Source organism: Maylandia zebra, linkage group LG1 (assembly GCF_041146795.1).
Source record: "Maylandia zebra isolate NMK-2024a linkage group LG1, Mzebra_GT3a, whole genome shotgun sequence".
NCBI lineage: Eukaryota > Metazoa > Chordata > Actinopteri > Cichliformes > Cichlidae > Maylandia > Maylandia zebra.
Window position 1 is genome coordinate 22238163 of NC_135167.1, and position 18340 is coordinate 22256502.

The window sequence follows — 18340 nt, forward strand, 5'->3', positions numbered from 1 at the left end:
GAAGTGAAGAGTCGGCAGCTTGTTTGAGCACAGCGGCACCGAAGAAGGATCGAAGATAAAATCCTAAGGAGGTTTAATACTTCTTCAGCAGAGACAGGCATTATAGTGTTAGCAGTTATGAAGATTGTTCTCTGGCCTGTTCTCTCAGCAAAGCTAAAAACTTTCTCTACAACAAAAAGGATTTAACAAAAACTTTTCTGAGGGGGTTTCCTGCTTACATTTCAGGACATTTACAATGTGGTCAGCACCAGCTATTTGCATTGTGTGCATCTTATTTGGTGAGTACAAAATACAGTTTTTAGCCAGTCTTAATTTTAAAAAATAAAGTAAAATGTTCCTCTAATGTAGTATTACATGATAAATAAAACACAAATTGAATTAAAAATAATCTGTTAATTTAGCATTATTAGCTAATAGAAAGTCTTGACTTTTCCATCGCAAGTATCATATATCGTGTGAATAGTAAACTTGATTGTTGGTTCTCAATCATAAAAAAAAATCAATATTTGTTTCGTACTAAGCAACGCCGTCATTTTGTATGATATGGGCATGGATGTCACGGCTTTTAATGATTTTGTTGAGCCGTTCTTTTTCCAGGGTGGAATAATTGTACAGCATACATCTTTACAAAAAAAACCAAGTATTGGTTGCATAAGTTTGGATTCATTTTGGTTTTTCTCTTTTCCACACAAGGTCAGAAGGCTGCATACAGGTTCAAATACATACACTCACTTTTAATACGTGATGCTGAAGGCTCTATGGTGTCTTATAACTTGATAAGACCAAGGTGTATTAAGATCTCGTCACTGATCATGATTGAATTGAGGTGATAGTTTCTCTTTGCCAACATAAAAAGGATTTGTCTGATAGCACTCACTGGGGTGGCCAAAGTCCAAGGAGCCATTTCTAAACAACTGCAGATTCCACGATCATCAGTTGAAATAACTGTACATAAAAAGTTCTTAAGGTGTGTCTCCGCTTTGCAAAAATCTGAAAGAAGACCTGAACTGTCACCTTCAGATGAGAAAAAAATAGTTAGGATGTTCAGGAACCACCACAGCTCAAGCCAGCCACGAACTGGAAACGGCCTAATGTCCATGACAAATACTGAGCTGTTTGGCCACAGTGACGAGAGGAATAAAAGTAAGGCTTTCAAACACAAACCTCTGACCTTAGCCCTGTTAAAAAATTGTGGACTATGCTAAAGCCAGGTTGGTGTCAGGAAACCAACCACTTTAAATGGACTCTTCCAATTCTGCCAAAAAGAGTGGTCAAATACACAGCCAGACTGATGCCACCAGCTTGTTCATGCCTGCCAAAAACATCTGGTCAAGGTGAAATTTGTTAAAGAACATTCAACCAAATATTAGTGGGGCTGTATGTATACATTTGAGCCTATATATGTATGCATTGTGTAATTTTAACCCTGTGTGACTTTGGGAAAATTCCAAATAACTTCAAGCTTGTGCACCAAACTCGTTTCTTCAAGTCACTAAAGATGTATGCTGTACAGCCATTCCACCCTGAAAAAAACAGTTCAAATAAACGATTTAAAGCCCCCAAAGTACCATGACATTCATGCCAGTGAACGTTTGACAACAGTTGTAACTTTTTTGTTGTTGTTGTTTTTTGTTTTAAATTGTCTATTTTGGTACCTAACCTTCTGTTTCTTTTTAGCCTTTTGTGTACAGCGCTTTGTGATTGGCTGTCTATGAAAAGCGCTTAACAAATAAACTTTACTTACTTACTAAAAGAGGCTTCAGACTTCAGTTAGAGTAAGAGCTTGCTGAATACATAGTATAAAAATAACACAATGACCCTCTTTCTTTCTGTCTTTCTTTCTGTTTAGCATCAACAGGAATCATATGTGATGTCGAGCAAACGAGTTTGCAACCCAAATTAATGCAAAGAACCACAAACCAGACTCCTGGTGAGGGAACCAAGTTAGAAGAAGATATCCAAAAAGTTATTGATCAAATCCACTCTCTATCTAATGGAGATACACGCAGCTTCAGCTCCTCTACCACCAGAGCCGGTTTTGACTTAAACACATATTATGGTGCCCTGATGAACTTGTACAATATTTTTCAGCCACTGCTGAGAGAAAACTTCTTAGATGATCTTCCCAAAATAACAATTTGCATTCTGTCCGGGAGACAGGACTGTGGACTGGAGGCAGAGCTGACAAAGACGGTGTCTCTGGAGTTAGCGAAACCACTGCTGACTTTTTTGACAACTCTGAGGTCGCAGACATGCTCTTCACTGACCACTGATGAAGAGTCAGGCAGCTTCTTCAGGACCTACCTCAGGATGGGGGATTCAGCAGCGTTAAGTGGTTTCCAAGAAACATTTATAAATATACTGTCGAGTCTCTCTCTCTCTAAAAACTTAATAAATGTGTTAGGTGGACTCATAGATGCAACAGTAACATACACCTTAAGGTTTGTGGCATTATTTATCCAAGTACCAATGGACTACACCAGAATAGCTTTACAGTTTGGAATAAAAGTCCCAGTTTTAGATGAAAAGGAGACCTGTCAACAAGGTAAAGCATTTAAAAAAATACTTCTATTGTTATATTATGTAATTTTTTTGTATTCCAGAAATTATTATTATGAATTCTTCTACAGTTTTATGCTAATTAGATTTCCTGTGTGTTCTCTAGGAGACCTCCAGCAGCTCATTATGTGGTGAGTCATTAGTAAAATTTGCATAAACTTCATCTTTAAGCTGCCCTGTGGAGCTTTTTAACTACATCAGCACCACAGGGCAATGCTTTTCCTTCTTTACAAAACAAGGTTGCTGATAAAGCAGGAAGAATTACTGCTGTGAGTCGTATATTAATCCTTTGAAAGTGCCGGCTGGACACATTATGTAAGTGTTTTATACCTCAGTTAAAATTGTCCACAAGATGGATGTAGACACTAAACTAGTAAAGCCGCACTAGATCTTTCTACCATGACTTTACCATACCAGTCAGGCACAACATTATGACCACTAACAGGTGGAACGAATAACACCAATGATTTTTTTATATTATATTTGATGTATAAAATGTACAATAATAATTAACTTCCTGTTTTGTTCAGGGGAATTAAGAACAATGTGAGCTGGTCTTTGAGTACATCACTGATCGATATCCTCCTGGACATCTTCCTCCCTCAAGATCAGTCAGCATTTATGCATCCAGGACCTGAATGCCAGACTCCTCCCAGTGCTCCCTCCCAACGCAGCATTTCATATGCTGAAAACAGCACTATGAATTATTACGACACCCTGTGTGATAGCTACAATCTGGCCACCATCAACGACACAATGTGTGCTGAGATCCTCTCAAATTCAGGAGTAGAGTCTTCCACGCATGTGGTCACGTTTTGCGAGGCTCTAAGCTCCCTCAGCTCCAACCAAATGAAGAATGTGTGGAGCAACATGTGTTATGTTATTCAAACACTGGCTTCTCCACTTGTTAGCAGGTCATCTGACTGCAGTTTTGACAACGCAAGGCCGGCCCCTGCCGCCACCCCTCTCACTAAACCTCGTCGAGTTGCCAGGGAAGCCTCCAACCTCAGACAACTTGCGTGCAACTATAACGACTGGTTGCAAAATAATGTGGACCCTGTCCTTGTGTCACTGTGCAGTGACAATGAACGTGTGGAGTTTGTGAAGCAGGTCTGTAGCGATGCTGTATTGATGCGGAAGCTGCTATCTGAAAAGATGAACAGCTGGTTGTACGGATACTGCGCTAACTCCTCTGCAGACTACATGGTCAGTGAGTTCTGCCAGTATGGCCAGTGGCTTAACAAGTTCACAAACATGGTGGATACCTCCCTGCTGGCGTTCTGCATGAGCCTCGACAGTGTCAGACTGACCAACCTCATCTGTGAGAACACTGGCTTCTTTATGTTTGTAATGTCTAACCCTGAACATTTTCAGTTCATGCCTAACTGCACAAACGTACCTCCTCCACTGCCAATCCCTGGCTTGGATACGCAGTTAGATTTTTGTCACTACTCTGAGTGGCATGAGGTGGAAATTACCAATGATCTTTTGACAATGTGCATCCTCTTCGACCAGAGCGGTTTCACTAAAAAGGTTTGCTCTAATGCAACATTTTTGGATAACCTTCTTCTTAGCACACAAAATACCTGGCTTGAGGAACACTGCCGCACCTCTCTTAGCTTTCCACACCCCGAGCCTACAGAGGCCTTCAACATTGGAATGTGGTGTGACTACAATACGTGGGGAGAACGACAGGTGGACGATTCTGTGATCGGACTTTGTTGGCAGAATGATCAGAGTGCTTTTCAGAAGAGTGTCTGCTGCAAGCAGTCTGTGTTGGAAAAGCTGCTGCAAAATCCTCTGAACAAATGGCTTACATCAGTCTGCACAGACATGGAGGAAATAACCGTACCACCTCAGGTGGGTGTTTTACCTGGCAAGAATGAACATATAAAATCTAATTAACAAGCACAAAAAAGAAAGAACTGTTATTTTAAGCCTTATGTAGTAAAATAAGCCTGCATGAGTCTCTTATAAACAAAATCATCCCATTATATCCCAAAGTCTGAACATTTCTGTTCTGAAATCTGAACCTATATATTCTTATCCACTAGTGCATTTTGTATCTTTACAGAAAAAAAAATAAACTAAAGATAACAGCATTAATTGCATATACAACAGTAAAGCCATTTTCTAACTGTTGACTTTTTATTCTCATGTTGTGTTCACCATAAATGGTCCTGTAGGTGTGCAAGTACTCTGACTGGACGCGTCCCATCATTGTGGACATGACTGAGGTGGCTCTCTGTGCTGAGATGGACCAACTTAACTTTACCTCCAGAGTCTGTGCCAATAATACAGTCCTACAAAACCTGTTGGCCAATCAGGACAACACCTGGCTAATACAGCACTGTGCCAACTACTCAAAAGACCCAGGGACATCTCCTAATAAAAGTGTGGAAGGCGTGACTAAACAGTGTCAATACTCCAGCTGGATCACATCTCCACCAGATGCTGCACTCCTGGCTCTATGCTGGGAGAATGATCAGACCAATTTTTTCTTATCCATTTGCCCTAATGACGGTCTTCTCCTGTTTCTGTCCCGTGAGCCGTGGAGCCAGTGGGTGAACAGGATGTGTACCACCTACACCACCTATACCAATGCCACCACCACCAACAACAATAGCAACAACAACACTAGCACCACTACGGACCCTAATTTTTGCCTAGCAAGAAATCTGGTGAAGGAGTTCAACTGGAGCTGCCCTACCATCTTCGCTTCAGCCTGTCAGCCGTGTGCCACTCAGAATATGGTCCTGCAGACAGTAGTGCGCTGTTGGGTGGACAGTGTGCGGTCCAAGATGGTGGATCTGCTGACTCCACCTGTGGCTAGAGCATTGGAGCAAGCAGTCAGCACCACTGTGGTTGTCCTGTTATCCCTGGAGGAGGTTCAGATCACCCAGTGGCATGTCACTGAGACAATACGACCAAGTGTGCTAAAATCTGTGATCAACTATTTCAAGTTGGAGGACAACTCTGACAACAAGAGAGTCTTGCTACAGTGTTTTGGGGTAAGTGGTTCTTTCATGCACTCGTGTGGATTATGAGTAGTGTAGTAGTAGATACTCAGTAGTGGAACAAGTAGACAGACCAAAGGTTTAGAAATGCTCAAAAAACCTTCTTTGCATTTTGCTCATGTTAATGTATTACAGTTGGTGATATATACGATTTTTCTGTTTTTTGTGAAGCTGGTAAAAGCAGCTCCACAAGAACAAGAACTACTGTGTATTACCTCCACAAATGTTGTACTGACAACATGTGGGCCTTTGGACCTTTGACGTCTTCTTTGAGGTCAAATAAGGTCACCTTTAAAAATATACTTAAAACGTTGGTGTGTTGGTGGTTCTTGGTGTCTGGGGCTGGGTGCTCATGTATGTACTGGCTCACTCCTGGTGGCTGATTGGCGGGGCCTGGTGCCTGTGGCCCAGCTGGGCCCCTTCCGGGGGTGGGGTGCCCTCAGGCCTCTGGGCCTGAGGCTTGGTCCTCTCTGGCACAGCTGGCTGCTGGCAGAGCCTGCGGGCACGTCACTGCAACCCCCTCTGGCCTCTGCTCCGTGGCTGCTGGGTGACCTCTCGTTTGGGGCTCTACTCAGCTCTTCCCAGGAGGGTGGCACGGTTGCCCCTGTGGTGGTCCTCCTCGGGTCCTCGTACTCTGGGGCCTCTGGATGTCTGGGGCCTGGATCTCCTCCATACCTGCTTCATGCCCTAGGGGACGGGGCTATGGCTCCCCACACTCCCTAGCAGATCGTCACATGGAGAAACCTTTGGAATACAAGCATGCTGATCCACACAGGTGTACACACGGATGTTCACAGACACAAACGACACCTTTCTTGGCTGATACCTCAAAGCACATTGTGCGCTGTCGATCTTGTGTACTGCACAATAACATGTAATATTTAGTATCTACTGTTATCTAACAGTAACAATGATCCCAAACACATAAAAACACACTTTGATAGAAAAAAATCCCTATAAAAAAAACCTCATAAAAAATGAGGTGTGGCAAAGCCCAGTGCTAATCCTGTACTATGTTGATTTCTGCAACTATTTTTATTGTCATATTATTGAATTGTCATTATTACATTGATCTGTTATCTATGTAGAGTTTTTGGTGGTTTGAGATAATTTGCTGTGCTCTGTTTTGCTTCGAGGCTCAGCGAGAGTCTGTTAGTCAATGAGAGCTGATCGAGTATATTTTAGCACCTTTCTCGGAAATTTACTCTGCAGGTTAATCAGAGCGTAGTGTGAGTAGAGATTCACCTCATCTTTTATTCAGAAAGACTCAATCTGTTTCTGTGTAGTTCCGTTCATTGGCTTTATCATTCATCTAATTATTCATCATATCACTTACCATTAGCGTCATTTGACCTTCAGTGTACAGCCGGCCTACAGCTGGTGTCCAGTTACACTTCTGTCACTGATATCCAGATGATGAGTCTCTTCCTCTGGGTGTTAATCTCTCCTGGCTCACAACTGATTTGACACTTACAATAATGTGTCAAAGGGGACAATTGTATTATATGTGTCTGATGCTCCTTCTATAAGGTGCTATTATAACTGCATATTTCCCTTCTGTAGACGGTGCTAAGCAGACTGCTGCAGACGGGAAGAAACCTGCAGAACACTGACGAAATGCTTCTCATTAAGGTAAGATATGTTGTATAATAATACTAATGCGAATTGCCACAATATCCAGTATGTGTTTATTGCTCGCATTCTTTCCACATGTGCAGGCGTACTTCAATTTATCGCCGAGCAGCCTGAGGCCAGTGCTCAAAGAAGCTCACAATTATACCATCAGACTCATCCTTCAGTACTACGCCAGTGTCAAAGACACACTGCAGGTGAATAAGACCACCACCACCACATCCGCCTTTTAATTTCCCTTCCCAGAAGTCTTAGTTGTCAGTTCATCTGTTGTATCTCTTTGAGGCACAGTTTTCTCGCTGACATTGTTTTCTTCCGTTTGCTAGTTGCCCAATGAGTACCTGTCCACCATGGTGTCAGAGATACTGCAGACTCACCTGGTAAAAGATGTTACTCTTTTCCCTGAGCTCGCTCCAATGCTGACTAAAGCCAGCCCAGCTGACATCCAAGCTTTGCCTCCCTGGCAGAACAGCATCAATGTGTAAGTGATGGAGCTTCTTTACTAATGAGCCCACTACTCATGCATCTAAGCATTATTATTTTCGGAACTTACCACATGTCCCGTGTGAGGGATTAAAACGGTGTCTCTGGTTCCTGAAAGGCTAACATTTTTCATTTTGTTCTTGTGATTATCTTGGAAGTAGGACATATTTTGCTGCACATAATTTTAAACCAAAACTATGAGTTTTGACTCTAACTGTGGCTATGTTGAACCCTTACAATAGTATGTCCACAGACGGCCATTTTATCAGGTACAAATTTGCAGGTCTTGATTGGACCTCCTTTAGAACGACGCCATAGATTCAACAATGTGCTGGAAACCTCCCGCAGAGATTTTAGTCCTTATTAATATGATAATGTCACATAGTTCCTGCAGATTACATTGGCTGCAGATTATGTTTGGCTGCACATCCATGATGTGACTCTCCTGTTTTACCACACATGAAAGGCGTTTTACTGGATTGCGGCCAAAGTGTGCTGACAAAATGTTCCTCGCACCATTACACCACCACCACCATGGTGACCTTACCATCTCAGCAGAACTTAAGACTTATCAGTCCTATCTTCTATTGTCTAATTTTGGAGAGCCCATGTAAATTGCGGCCTCAGTTTCCTGTTTGTAGGCAACTTTAGAGGGACTCCTTTGCTGCTATGCTTTATTTAGAGTCACATAAATCGTCTTTTTCCCTCCTTCTAATGCTGGGTTTGAACTTCAGCTGGTCATTCTGACCAGGCTTACATGCCTAAATGTGCTGAGCTGTCCATTTACATGAAGAAGCAGCTGAACATGTGAGGCTATTAAAGTATAGGTGTGAAATTTAAAAGCATCCATTCTCATTTTCAGGTTAGGATGAGGTGCTTTTACTCAAAGAGATGGAAAATGGGTCATGCTTTGTATCATTTTACTTTGCTCATTGCTGAACATTCACTGAGATTCATTTCAATATATTTTTCTTCCCTGAGAAAATGCCTCTGGGATCTGAATGAAGTCAGAAGTGAAATGATGCGTTGCCATGCAGAGTCCAGAGCATCCATTATACATTGTAAATAATGTAATGCAAGCTGGTTCTCAGAGTTATCTTAATCCAGATAACGCTTGTTTTCTTTGTTGCAGTTGTTTTCCAGTTTCTCACTTTGGAAAATCATTTTCTTGCTGTAAGAAATTTGCATCTTAAATATGTACCTGTTGGCCATGGATATTTAACCTAATATATAATAATGAGACTGGAAAAAAAGGGGAAATGGTTTTAGAATGAATTTAATCATTAGGCTGCTATTATACTTTGATTTTTATATGACTTAAACTTAAGAGATTTGAAGTCTCTGATAGACTGTTAATGAGCTTTAGGCTTGTTCAGGCCTTTTTGTACCTTTGTAAGAATTTTAATATTTATTCTAAGTCAAGCTAAATTTAATGATGCCTGCCAGTACTATACTATATGCAGTAATTCAAAGAAGGTCACATATAAATAAGTTTATTATTATTATTTTTTAACTTTTCAGCAGAAAGTTCAAACAAACCATATTATTTTAATGTTTTTGCTCTAGTCGGGACAAAATTAATGAAATCTTAAAGAGCATGACCCCGGACCAGCAGCAGGCCTTTGGATTGTGGTACAGCAAAGCATTGTCCCCCTCCAGCATCACCAGAGGTCAACAGTCGCTCATCAAGGACACAGGAAACCTGATCGCCTACCTGCCCTTCCAGAACTTCCAACACCTCTCAGCTGCTCAGGTAACGGCCCTCTGAGCTCTGACACCTGGCAGGGAAACTTGAGAAGCAAGCAGCTAGTTGGATCGGCCCCAGGGCAGAACACAGCCACTTGTCACACGCTGGTCAAAAGAAAGCACAGACTCATCTGTCTCTGTCACTACTGTGGGTTTTATTCTAGGGGCCAGTGTTCAATAAGTAATATTGGGAAAACATGAATTAGGAATGAGCATGGCTACTGATATTTCAATACTGAAGTAAGAAAAAATAAAAGGAATTGTTTCAAACTTTACAAAACAAAATGAGAAAACTCCCCCACAAATTGACATTTTACACTTTATGTTTTGTGTGACTTTCTTAAAAGTTTTGAGTTTGTTAACTTTTTAGCATTAGATGTGCACAAATGTGTTATGCTATAGAGGCAAGGAAGTAAAGAAACATATACCTTTCCAAAGGTTTTACTATAATTTACCTTGGATGGTTTGCACTGCTAATAAATACAACATATAAACAAATATTACCTTCCATTTAGTCTGAATTAAAAAAGCATGGGCAAAGGGGAAACATACATGTTTGTCTTTCAGCTAATCCTTGTTTAAAGTGCACAGCATGCAGTCTTTTTATCCTCAAATTTTACACTGTACTGTTTTTTTCTTTCCTTGTCACTATATTGCAAAATGTATTGGCCCATTTCTAATACTTAATTGTGATATGTCACTTTTGTAATGCTTTCATCGGCAGCTGCTTGATGGGCTGGATGTGTTGCAGAGAAACACCCTCACTCCACTAAAGCAGGAATTTGTAGCACGCAACCTCATCAGCACCTACAGGAACCTAACAGCTCAGGACTTTTCCAGGTTTGGAATGACTATAGGAAGGCATTTCCAACATTTTCCATCCATGTTTTCTTTTTGTAATCATAGATAAAACCTGACAGAACACAATGTGTTGATGCATGCTTAAGAATCCAGGAATAGAAATAAATCCCCCAAAAGTTTCAGCTGTATGCAGCATTTTCAGCAAGGGAAACATTTCTTTATCTCATCCAAGTGAAATCGCTGAAGAAGTTCCGGGACAACAGTAATTAGTTTTGATGTAATGTTGCTGGATGGTCTTTTTTAGGTGCATTTGAACCTTTTATTTTATTAATATAACTTAATAGTTTGTCATATATACAATCTACTTGCTTGACTTCCAATCCTCATAACTAAATTTGCTTTATTTAAAAAAAGTATCACCTACACACAATATTAAAATTTCAAGGTTTGTTGTAAAGTTTTTTTTTTTTAATTATTTGACAGCATGTGTACTGATTAGTTAGAAATGCCTTGATTTCTTTAGGTTATAGAAACCTTTAAAAATGACACAAAAACCTTTAAAATAATCAATCAAACCAATTAAAAAACTAAGATCTTTCTTTCTTTCTTAAAATTAAATACATGTAATATTTTGGCAGGTGTTTCCTGTGAGTGTGTTGTTGAAACATTGCTTTGTGATTTCAGGCTGGGTAGTATCGCATGCCTGGCAGACCCAGATGATCTCTATGTTTATAAAGGCACCGAGGCTTTCAGTGTGATCCGCGAGAGTATTATGAGCTGCACACGTAAAGGACTCCGTTTGCCAAGTGACCTGGTAGGAACAGAACTCATGTGCAGTTCCTTCACTGTTTTTTTAAATGTATACTTTCATGTAATAATTGCTCTTTTTGTTTGTCTTAACTTTGTTGGCAGGTTTTCAATATTTTACTGAACACCACCGAGCTGCAGGTCCCGTCTGCAGTCCCTGCTGAGCGCCTGGCAGAGATCGCGCTCCTCCTGCCCTCGCTGGGCGTGACTTTCCTGCAGGGTCTCTCCACGTCTCAGCTGCTTTCTGTCCTCCCCACCCTGAACTCTATTCCATTCAGTCCTGCACAGGTAGAGGAGTAAATTAAACCTGAAATCTATACCAGAAGCTGGTAACCACAGTCATCATCTGTAATTGGTGTAATTTCCTTTCTTACTAGCAAATTGACTCTTTTCTTTCCAAGGCCCGGTTTCAGTGAGTGTACAATCATGTGTTGGCAGTAGATGGTTGGATTGCGTAGCAGCTGGTGGGAGTTTTATATCTTAGGAACAGCTGACAGCCTGGCAGCCTGTCTCAGCACTGGTGACAGGCCTCATGAAGAACAGACCTAAGCTTTACTTCATCCTCTGCTCTCATCTGAACTGAGGCCTTTTGCGTTTTCCTCAGCCTCACAGCTGTTGGTTTCATATGTCTTTAAGGAGTCTTGCAGAGAAGTAACATCTTCAAAGCTACACATAGTTTGTGCCATTTCGACCGAAACGGTTGTGTGAACAAGTGTTACTAAACCCCACAAGACTTTCATATTTTAGGAAACGGTGAATTTAACCAACATGTTGACGAGGTGTTTGAATGATTACTTGTTTTGTTTTTAATGTTTCAGGCAGCTGTAATAGTAGACAAGCTGTCTTCAGTCAATGGAGTAAGTTTTGGAAACTCATCACAGTGAAGTGAGTTCAGTTATTGTCTCTGTATTTTTGGGCCTTACACTTACATCATCATCATCTCTCTCCCGGCTGCCCAGTTTATCCCAGACCGGCTGGGGGAGCTCGGCTCTCTCATTGTAGGAGTGAAGACAGAGACCTTGCTGATGCTTACATCTGATAAACTGCTCTCAACCCTTGTTGCTATTTCGCAGCACACACAAGGTCTCTGTCTGCTTGACAGAAAAGGCCTCCTCCTCCCTCCACAAGCCAATGCTATAGCCACCAAACTATGGGTAAAACACACACACACACACACACACACACACACACACACACACACACACACACACACACACACACACACACACACACACTAAATGCCACAGTTTAATTTGAAGAAACAGGGATCTTTGGGCTCAAATCAAGGGGTTCAAAATGTGGGTTTACATGAGGGTGATGGACAGCTTGACAGATGAGGTCTGGAAACTGTGATGTTTGCAGATTACATTGTGATCTATCGTGAGAGTAGGGAGCAGGAGGAAGAGAGTCTGGAGAGGTATCCACTGGAGAAAAGAGGAACGAAAGTTAGTAAGACAGAATACATGTGTAAAAGCAAAGCTGCGTGAAGGTGAAGGTAGATGAGTTTAAATACCTGGACAGTGCACAAGCGAGGTGAGTGCAGCCAGGGTGGAGCTGGTGGAGATAAGTATTGAGGGGTTATTTGTGACAGAAGGAAGCAGCAAGCGTGAAAGGGAAGGTTTACAAGATGGCAGTGAGAACTGCTGATGTACGGTTTGTCTATAGCTGTACTAATAAATAAAAACACAGGAGGCTGAGATAAAGATGGCAGAGTTGAAGATGCTTAGATCTTCATTGGTAGTGACCAGAATGGACAAGATTAGAAATAAGTACATATGAGGGACAGCTCAGGTTAAGCATGTTGGACAAAAAGTTAGAGAGGCAAGGCTGAGATGGTTTGGACACGTGCAGAGGAGGGAAAGTGGATATACTGGCCAAAAGATGTCAGGCAGGAGGAAAAAGGGAAGAACACAGAGAAGATTCATGGTAGTGGAGGGAGACGTGGAGAACGCTGGTGTGACAGAGGAGAATGCTAGGGATGGGGTGAGATGGAGGCAGTGGCACCTCCTAAAGAGAGCAGCTGAAAGAAGAAGAATGCATCTGTGTCGAGCACCTGCTGCAACGCTTTGTGTTATCTTTACTGTGTTTAGGGCTTCCCAGAGGTGGTCACCTGGTTGAACGATGTAGCTCCTTTGCTCGGCTGCACACCACTAATCAGTGTTCTTCCAAGGAAACGTCTACTTGTGAACAGCCTCTCCAATACATCTACAAAACCCTGGAACACGCAGCAGGTATCACAACAGCGCACATCTGTGACATTAGCGCCTGCTTTGCATTACCGCAGAGTGGTAAACAGCTCGGCTTGAATAAATATAAAAGAAAGTTTATGAGTGAAACATTATTAGGAATTCAAAACGGGGAAAGGAAGAGGAAGAAAAGGGTAGGAAGTTTACATCTTTATGCGCTGTACCAACACTTCCGGTATATGAATACGTAAAAGCTTCTCACAGTGAAGCAGGGAGTTCTCTGTTGTGTTTTGATCTCTTCATGCTTCCTCTTATTGGATATGCTTCCTCTCTGTTGTGAGGTGTGCATGACGCTATCTCGATTAGCTGCTAAATTATTAAGTGAAGAATGGCATCATCAGCGACACTGTGAATGGATCAGCCTCTGAATGCAACCGATCATGCAAACCTGCACGCTACCACTACAACGCCAACACTTTTCCACTTTCTTCCCCAGGCTAGAGGAATTTTCAGAGAGGTTCTTGATACTAATCCAAATCTGATCAAACAACATTTCTTGTAAGTACACTTAATCTGACAGACAGATGAACATGCAATCATAGCAATTATTTTCTTGTCTGTTTTCAAAATATATGAACCCCTTTGATGGTTGATGCTCTTATTTTCCAGCAATTTTGCAGCTTTATAAATTAACTATTGCGCATCTATTGACTCTAGGAGTCTGGGAACGCTGGGGCAGGGTGTGAGCTGTGCTGTCTTAAGAGATCGTTTTCAGGCAAATCGGTCACCTTCTTCAGCGAGAAGCATCCTGGCCTTGCTCAGGCAGCAGCCTGGTCTTCTTCACACCTCACTGGTAATTACACATCAATTAATTCCTGACATTTAAGATATTTACGTTAATTCAAGGATCATTAATGTGTGACTTCTATTATGTGTCTGTTGTTCTGGACAGAAAAACTGTATAATCGAGGTGCTCTATCAGTTTGAGTTCTTCTTTGAACTGCTTGAAGATCTTGGAGTTGAAATTGCACTTTCAATGCCGTAAGTCCAAAGCTGGCATTATAGTTACTGCAGAAAAACTTTAATATCCATAAGATTTGCATGCCTTTAGTGAAAAATGAGTATGTGTGCAATGCAGGAGACCCTTGTGTACTCTTTGCCCTGAAACAAAACTTTGGATTGTTTTGGTCTTGTGTGTTTGTGTCTTGCAGGGTGAGTGCCATAAAAAGGTTTTCCACAGATATGATGAACAGTCTCAGGAGGATGATTATAGCAGGACCGCATCACTTTCTCCTGCTGTCCCGAACAAAGCAGCTGCTGCTGGTTGATAAAATGGCGCAGAGGTTGGTAAGTAGAGCCTGATTTCCCAGTGGCCCTTTTCTGAGGTTCAATGGAGAAGAAGCTACCAAAAGAAGACAAAAATGATAACAGTTATCTGGATTTATTCTTGTGTTTGTCTTAAAATATAATCTGAGCTTCTTCCAAGTTTTAGCTAAGACCAAAAACACCGTTAAAATTAGCAACTGTCAAACATTTACAAACAGCGGAAAAGTAAGGTGGAAGTTTAAATATTCATCCATCATCAGTTAGGAACATAAGAACTGCACAGTACTCGGTACTCACCACAAAAATGAGCACCTTGCTAAGATAACACACATCAAAAAAAGGCTCATCAGTGTTTCTTATAGGTTCATTTCAGTGTGGACGTCTGTGAGATCAAGTTCAGTAGATCAGATTAGTTTGGAGTCCACACCTCACCCCCATACAGATACTGTTGAAGGATCTCAAGAGTGTATGACACGTTTTAAAGTCTGATCTGCAGGTATCAGTTTGTTTAACGTTACTTCTGCCATAAAAGGTGCCAACAGTTATTAAATCCACTAGCATGTTGAATTTTGAATGTATGCAAGCAAAAAGGTTTTTATTAAAGAGTATACACTGCTTCTGAGTTTTTGTTAAATAAATAATGACATGGTGTAATATGTCATGTGTTGTGTAATCTCAGGTTGTAAGACATGGTTAAAAGCTAGTTAACTTTTAACCATGTCCTAATAAGTAAAACCTTAGAATTGCATTTTGCAGACTTGCAGAGTGTGTACTTTCTTTTTACCATGAGCATAGATGAAATGTTAGAATTGAGATAATCAGGATTTACCAAAGAGTTAATAAATAGTTTTTCTCTGCCAGCTTTTAGTTAGTACGCTTTTCTTGTTTCCCATGTCTCTTGAAATATCCTATTTTTTATTTATATATTTTTTTGTGCTTTATTTCCAGGGCATGTATACAGGCGTGTTCACGGAGGAGGAGTTCCGTTTGCTTGACATCATGGCACCGTTTGTGGTAGATGAGGTTTTTATTCAGGTGGACCGCAGGTTCTTCATTCAAAATCTGGATTTCCTCCATGGGCTCTGCTACAGCAGCACCAAGATGGAAATCGTGGCTCGTATTCTCCAAGAGCCTGCTGCCTTTGGGTAACATTACCACAAACCGAACTGTCTGCTGAAAGGAGATACAGTGTTATTCAACATTTATTCAACAAGTGATTCTCAGGAAAACAGCAAGACTGAGCAGCTGTGTGAGCTGTAAAATAAATAAATAAATAAAATTAACATAAAGATCTGAAATGATAACATGTTACATAGAAAGGTTAAATTGGTCCTTAGGTTAAATGAGAAATAATGACAAGAAACAGTATTTAAGAACCCTTTCTGTGGGCAGCTCCTCTTTAGGTCACAAGTTTAGAAACACATATATGCTAATCCACATTTTGTCTTTTGGCCCGCTTGTTTCCTATCAGTCCCAACCAGCCGCAGCAGATGGCTTCCCCTTTCCTGAGCCTGGTTCTGCCGGAAGTTTCTTCCTGTTAAAAGGGAGTTTTTCCTTCCCACTGTCACCTCACTTCTTAAGGAGTCCTCTGATTGTCAGAGTTTTCTCTGTGTTATTTTCCTTATAATTGATCTTACAATACAAAACACCTTGAATTGACTGTTTTCATTTGGTGTTATATAAACAAGAATACATTAAATTGAATTAATCACAAAAATAATTATAATATTTTGTGTGGCGACTGAGCTCAACTGCTGAAAACTGACATTAAGGTATATAATTAATTAATTTCTGGCATTTCTACAGCATCATTAGCAGTTGAGGTGTAGGATTAAGATGACTAAATATCTTTGCATTCCCTGTAAAGTCACTTACCCAGCCTACGCTAAGCTTCAGCTGAAAGCCCCCATGATGTTAAAGCACTGATAAATTTGATCATTTATTTATAGCTCAGTGATGATGAGCCGATTCCCTTCACTTATGTTGATATGCACTGCTCTTTTTATATAGATTTGTATTATTAACGTTGTATTAAATTGGATAACTAATATAATATTAATATTCCCAAACAATCTAACTGTAGTTTCATCACTCCACAGTTGGTCTGGGTGTTTTTTTTGGCATGTCAACCTTTGTTGTGATCATACGTTTAGAGTTCACATCATTTTTCCAAGCTACATTGTTACAGTAGAAATTATATATTCATTGTGAAAAGGAAGAATGCAATGAGGTCTGTGTTAATCATTGAACTAGACTATTTGTTCATAAGTGTAAGTTAGATGTGACCATTTTAGGAATGAATTTTAAAAAACTGTAGTTCACTTACTTTTTCTTGCACTGTATTTATTATGTTTTTCCACGTCAACTGCATCACATATATACTAAATGGGTGAGAATTTCAAGAATGTGAATGTATCCATAGAATATTTAGTTCACAGAGGCATGAATTAATCAACAAAGTCCAACGCAGCAGTTTTTAGAAGTTGGCCTTGTAAGGATGTTTCTTTTACAGTTTTTATAGGTTTTAAAATGAAAATGAAGTTATATGAAATTTATTTTCTAAACTTTCCACTGATAGAGGCTTTGCACACAACCTGAGATAAAAGGAACAATGATAGCATGATCTTGTCTCCCCCTCATAGCCCAGTGGAGAACTGGGACCAGACAACACTCAGTCAGGTGGACCGCTTTCTCTTCTTCCTGCCTCAAGACAAACTGCAGCAGATTTCCCTGGTAAGTTTATTGCTGCACTTCTTTCAGTATTTAATACTTAATATCTGAACCCAGAGCCTGAATAGTTCCCCATATTATTATTACTTTTTTCAAAGTGCAACACATTCGCTGAGTGTCCAGAAGTCCACAGTGGAGCTTTGTGTCAGAACTTGATCCAATGACATGTTAAGTCAGAGCCTGTAAAGAAATCTCTCGGGTGTCACATCTCCAAAAGGTGTCAAGATCAGGTGATGAGGTTGCTGTCTTCCTGTAACCCATTCAAATGTGCGTGTTGCTGTCTGTGTCTGTGTGCCCGCAGGCATTGATGACTGTGGAGCGAATAGAGAAGCTGTTCATGAGCCACCATCAGTGGGAACGTGGGGACATCGGGATGCTGTGTTCAGATGAGACTGAGAGGAAGACCATTTTTGAAAGGCAGCAGTTTGTTCTGCAGTTTTTCCTGGGCTTCCTTAAACTAAATTCTCAGTCATGTAAGCCTTACTTTGGTTTCTCTTACAATAACCTTGTATGGTTTTCATCAAATTTGGTGGGATTAAGAATTTCTTCAGTGAATGTAGCATTCTCTGCTGCCTTTGAAGTGTCACAAGACATGACATGGACCCATGCAAGGGCTCTAGGGAGGAAGAGGTTCATATCAGTCTACAGAAAGCAGACTAGTTTAGTTAGCTTATGTTAGCATATACTCTTGAAAAAAGGTGAAACAGCCGGCGAAGATTTTTTAGTTCTGCAAAGAGCACTTTCAATTTTAATAACTTCAAGTAAAAAAAAGACATTTTAATTATGTGCAAAGGTGTTTCACGATCAACAGTCAAGTTGCCAAACAGTGAGGGGACATCCACTGTAAAATGTATGCGGCTAAAGAAGGAAAAACTGGATTGATTACAGTGAATGTTGCATTTTTTTGGAAATCAAGGTCCTGAAGTCTAGAGAAAGAGAAATTTAGAAATTTCAGTATCGTAAATCCTTCTTTCATTGAGCTGGCATTTCTAATTTTCATGGGCTAAAAGCCATAATTAATAATAATCAGTTTAACCAAAAAAAAATAATCAA

General features: G+C 40.6%; 1 protein-coding gene across 1 annotated transcript in view; it reads left to right on the forward strand.

Moving 5' to 3' along the window:
- strc1 (stereocilin 1) overlaps positions 1-18340 on the forward strand; it is a 35997-nt gene continuing 17657 nt past the window's right edge. The window contains exons 1-22 of the mRNA XM_076883351.1: positions 1-278; positions 1850-2545; positions 2666-2690; positions 3090-4419; positions 4746-5570; positions 7140-7208; positions 7295-7405; positions 7535-7689; positions 9258-9444; positions 10162-10277; positions 10923-11052; positions 11151-11333; positions 11864-11902; positions 12005-12199; positions 13136-13276; positions 13728-13789; positions 13949-14084; positions 14184-14272; positions 14443-14578; positions 15506-15702; positions 17200-17290; positions 17589-17760. Coding sequence (XP_076739466.1) covers positions 236-278; positions 1850-2545; positions 2666-2690; positions 3090-4419; positions 4746-5570; positions 7140-7208; positions 7295-7405; positions 7535-7689; positions 9258-9444; positions 10162-10277; positions 10923-11052; positions 11151-11333; positions 11864-11902; positions 12005-12199; positions 13136-13276; positions 13728-13789; positions 13949-14084; positions 14184-14272; positions 14443-14578; positions 15506-15702; positions 17200-17290; positions 17589-17760 — 5128 coding nt within the window. The 5' untranslated portion in view covers positions 1-235. The remainder of the gene's footprint in view (positions 279-1849; positions 2546-2665; positions 2691-3089; positions 4420-4745; positions 5571-7139; positions 7209-7294; positions 7406-7534; positions 7690-9257; positions 9445-10161; positions 10278-10922; positions 11053-11150; positions 11334-11863; positions 11903-12004; positions 12200-13135; positions 13277-13727; positions 13790-13948; positions 14085-14183; positions 14273-14442; positions 14579-15505; positions 15703-17199; positions 17291-17588; positions 17761-18340) is intronic.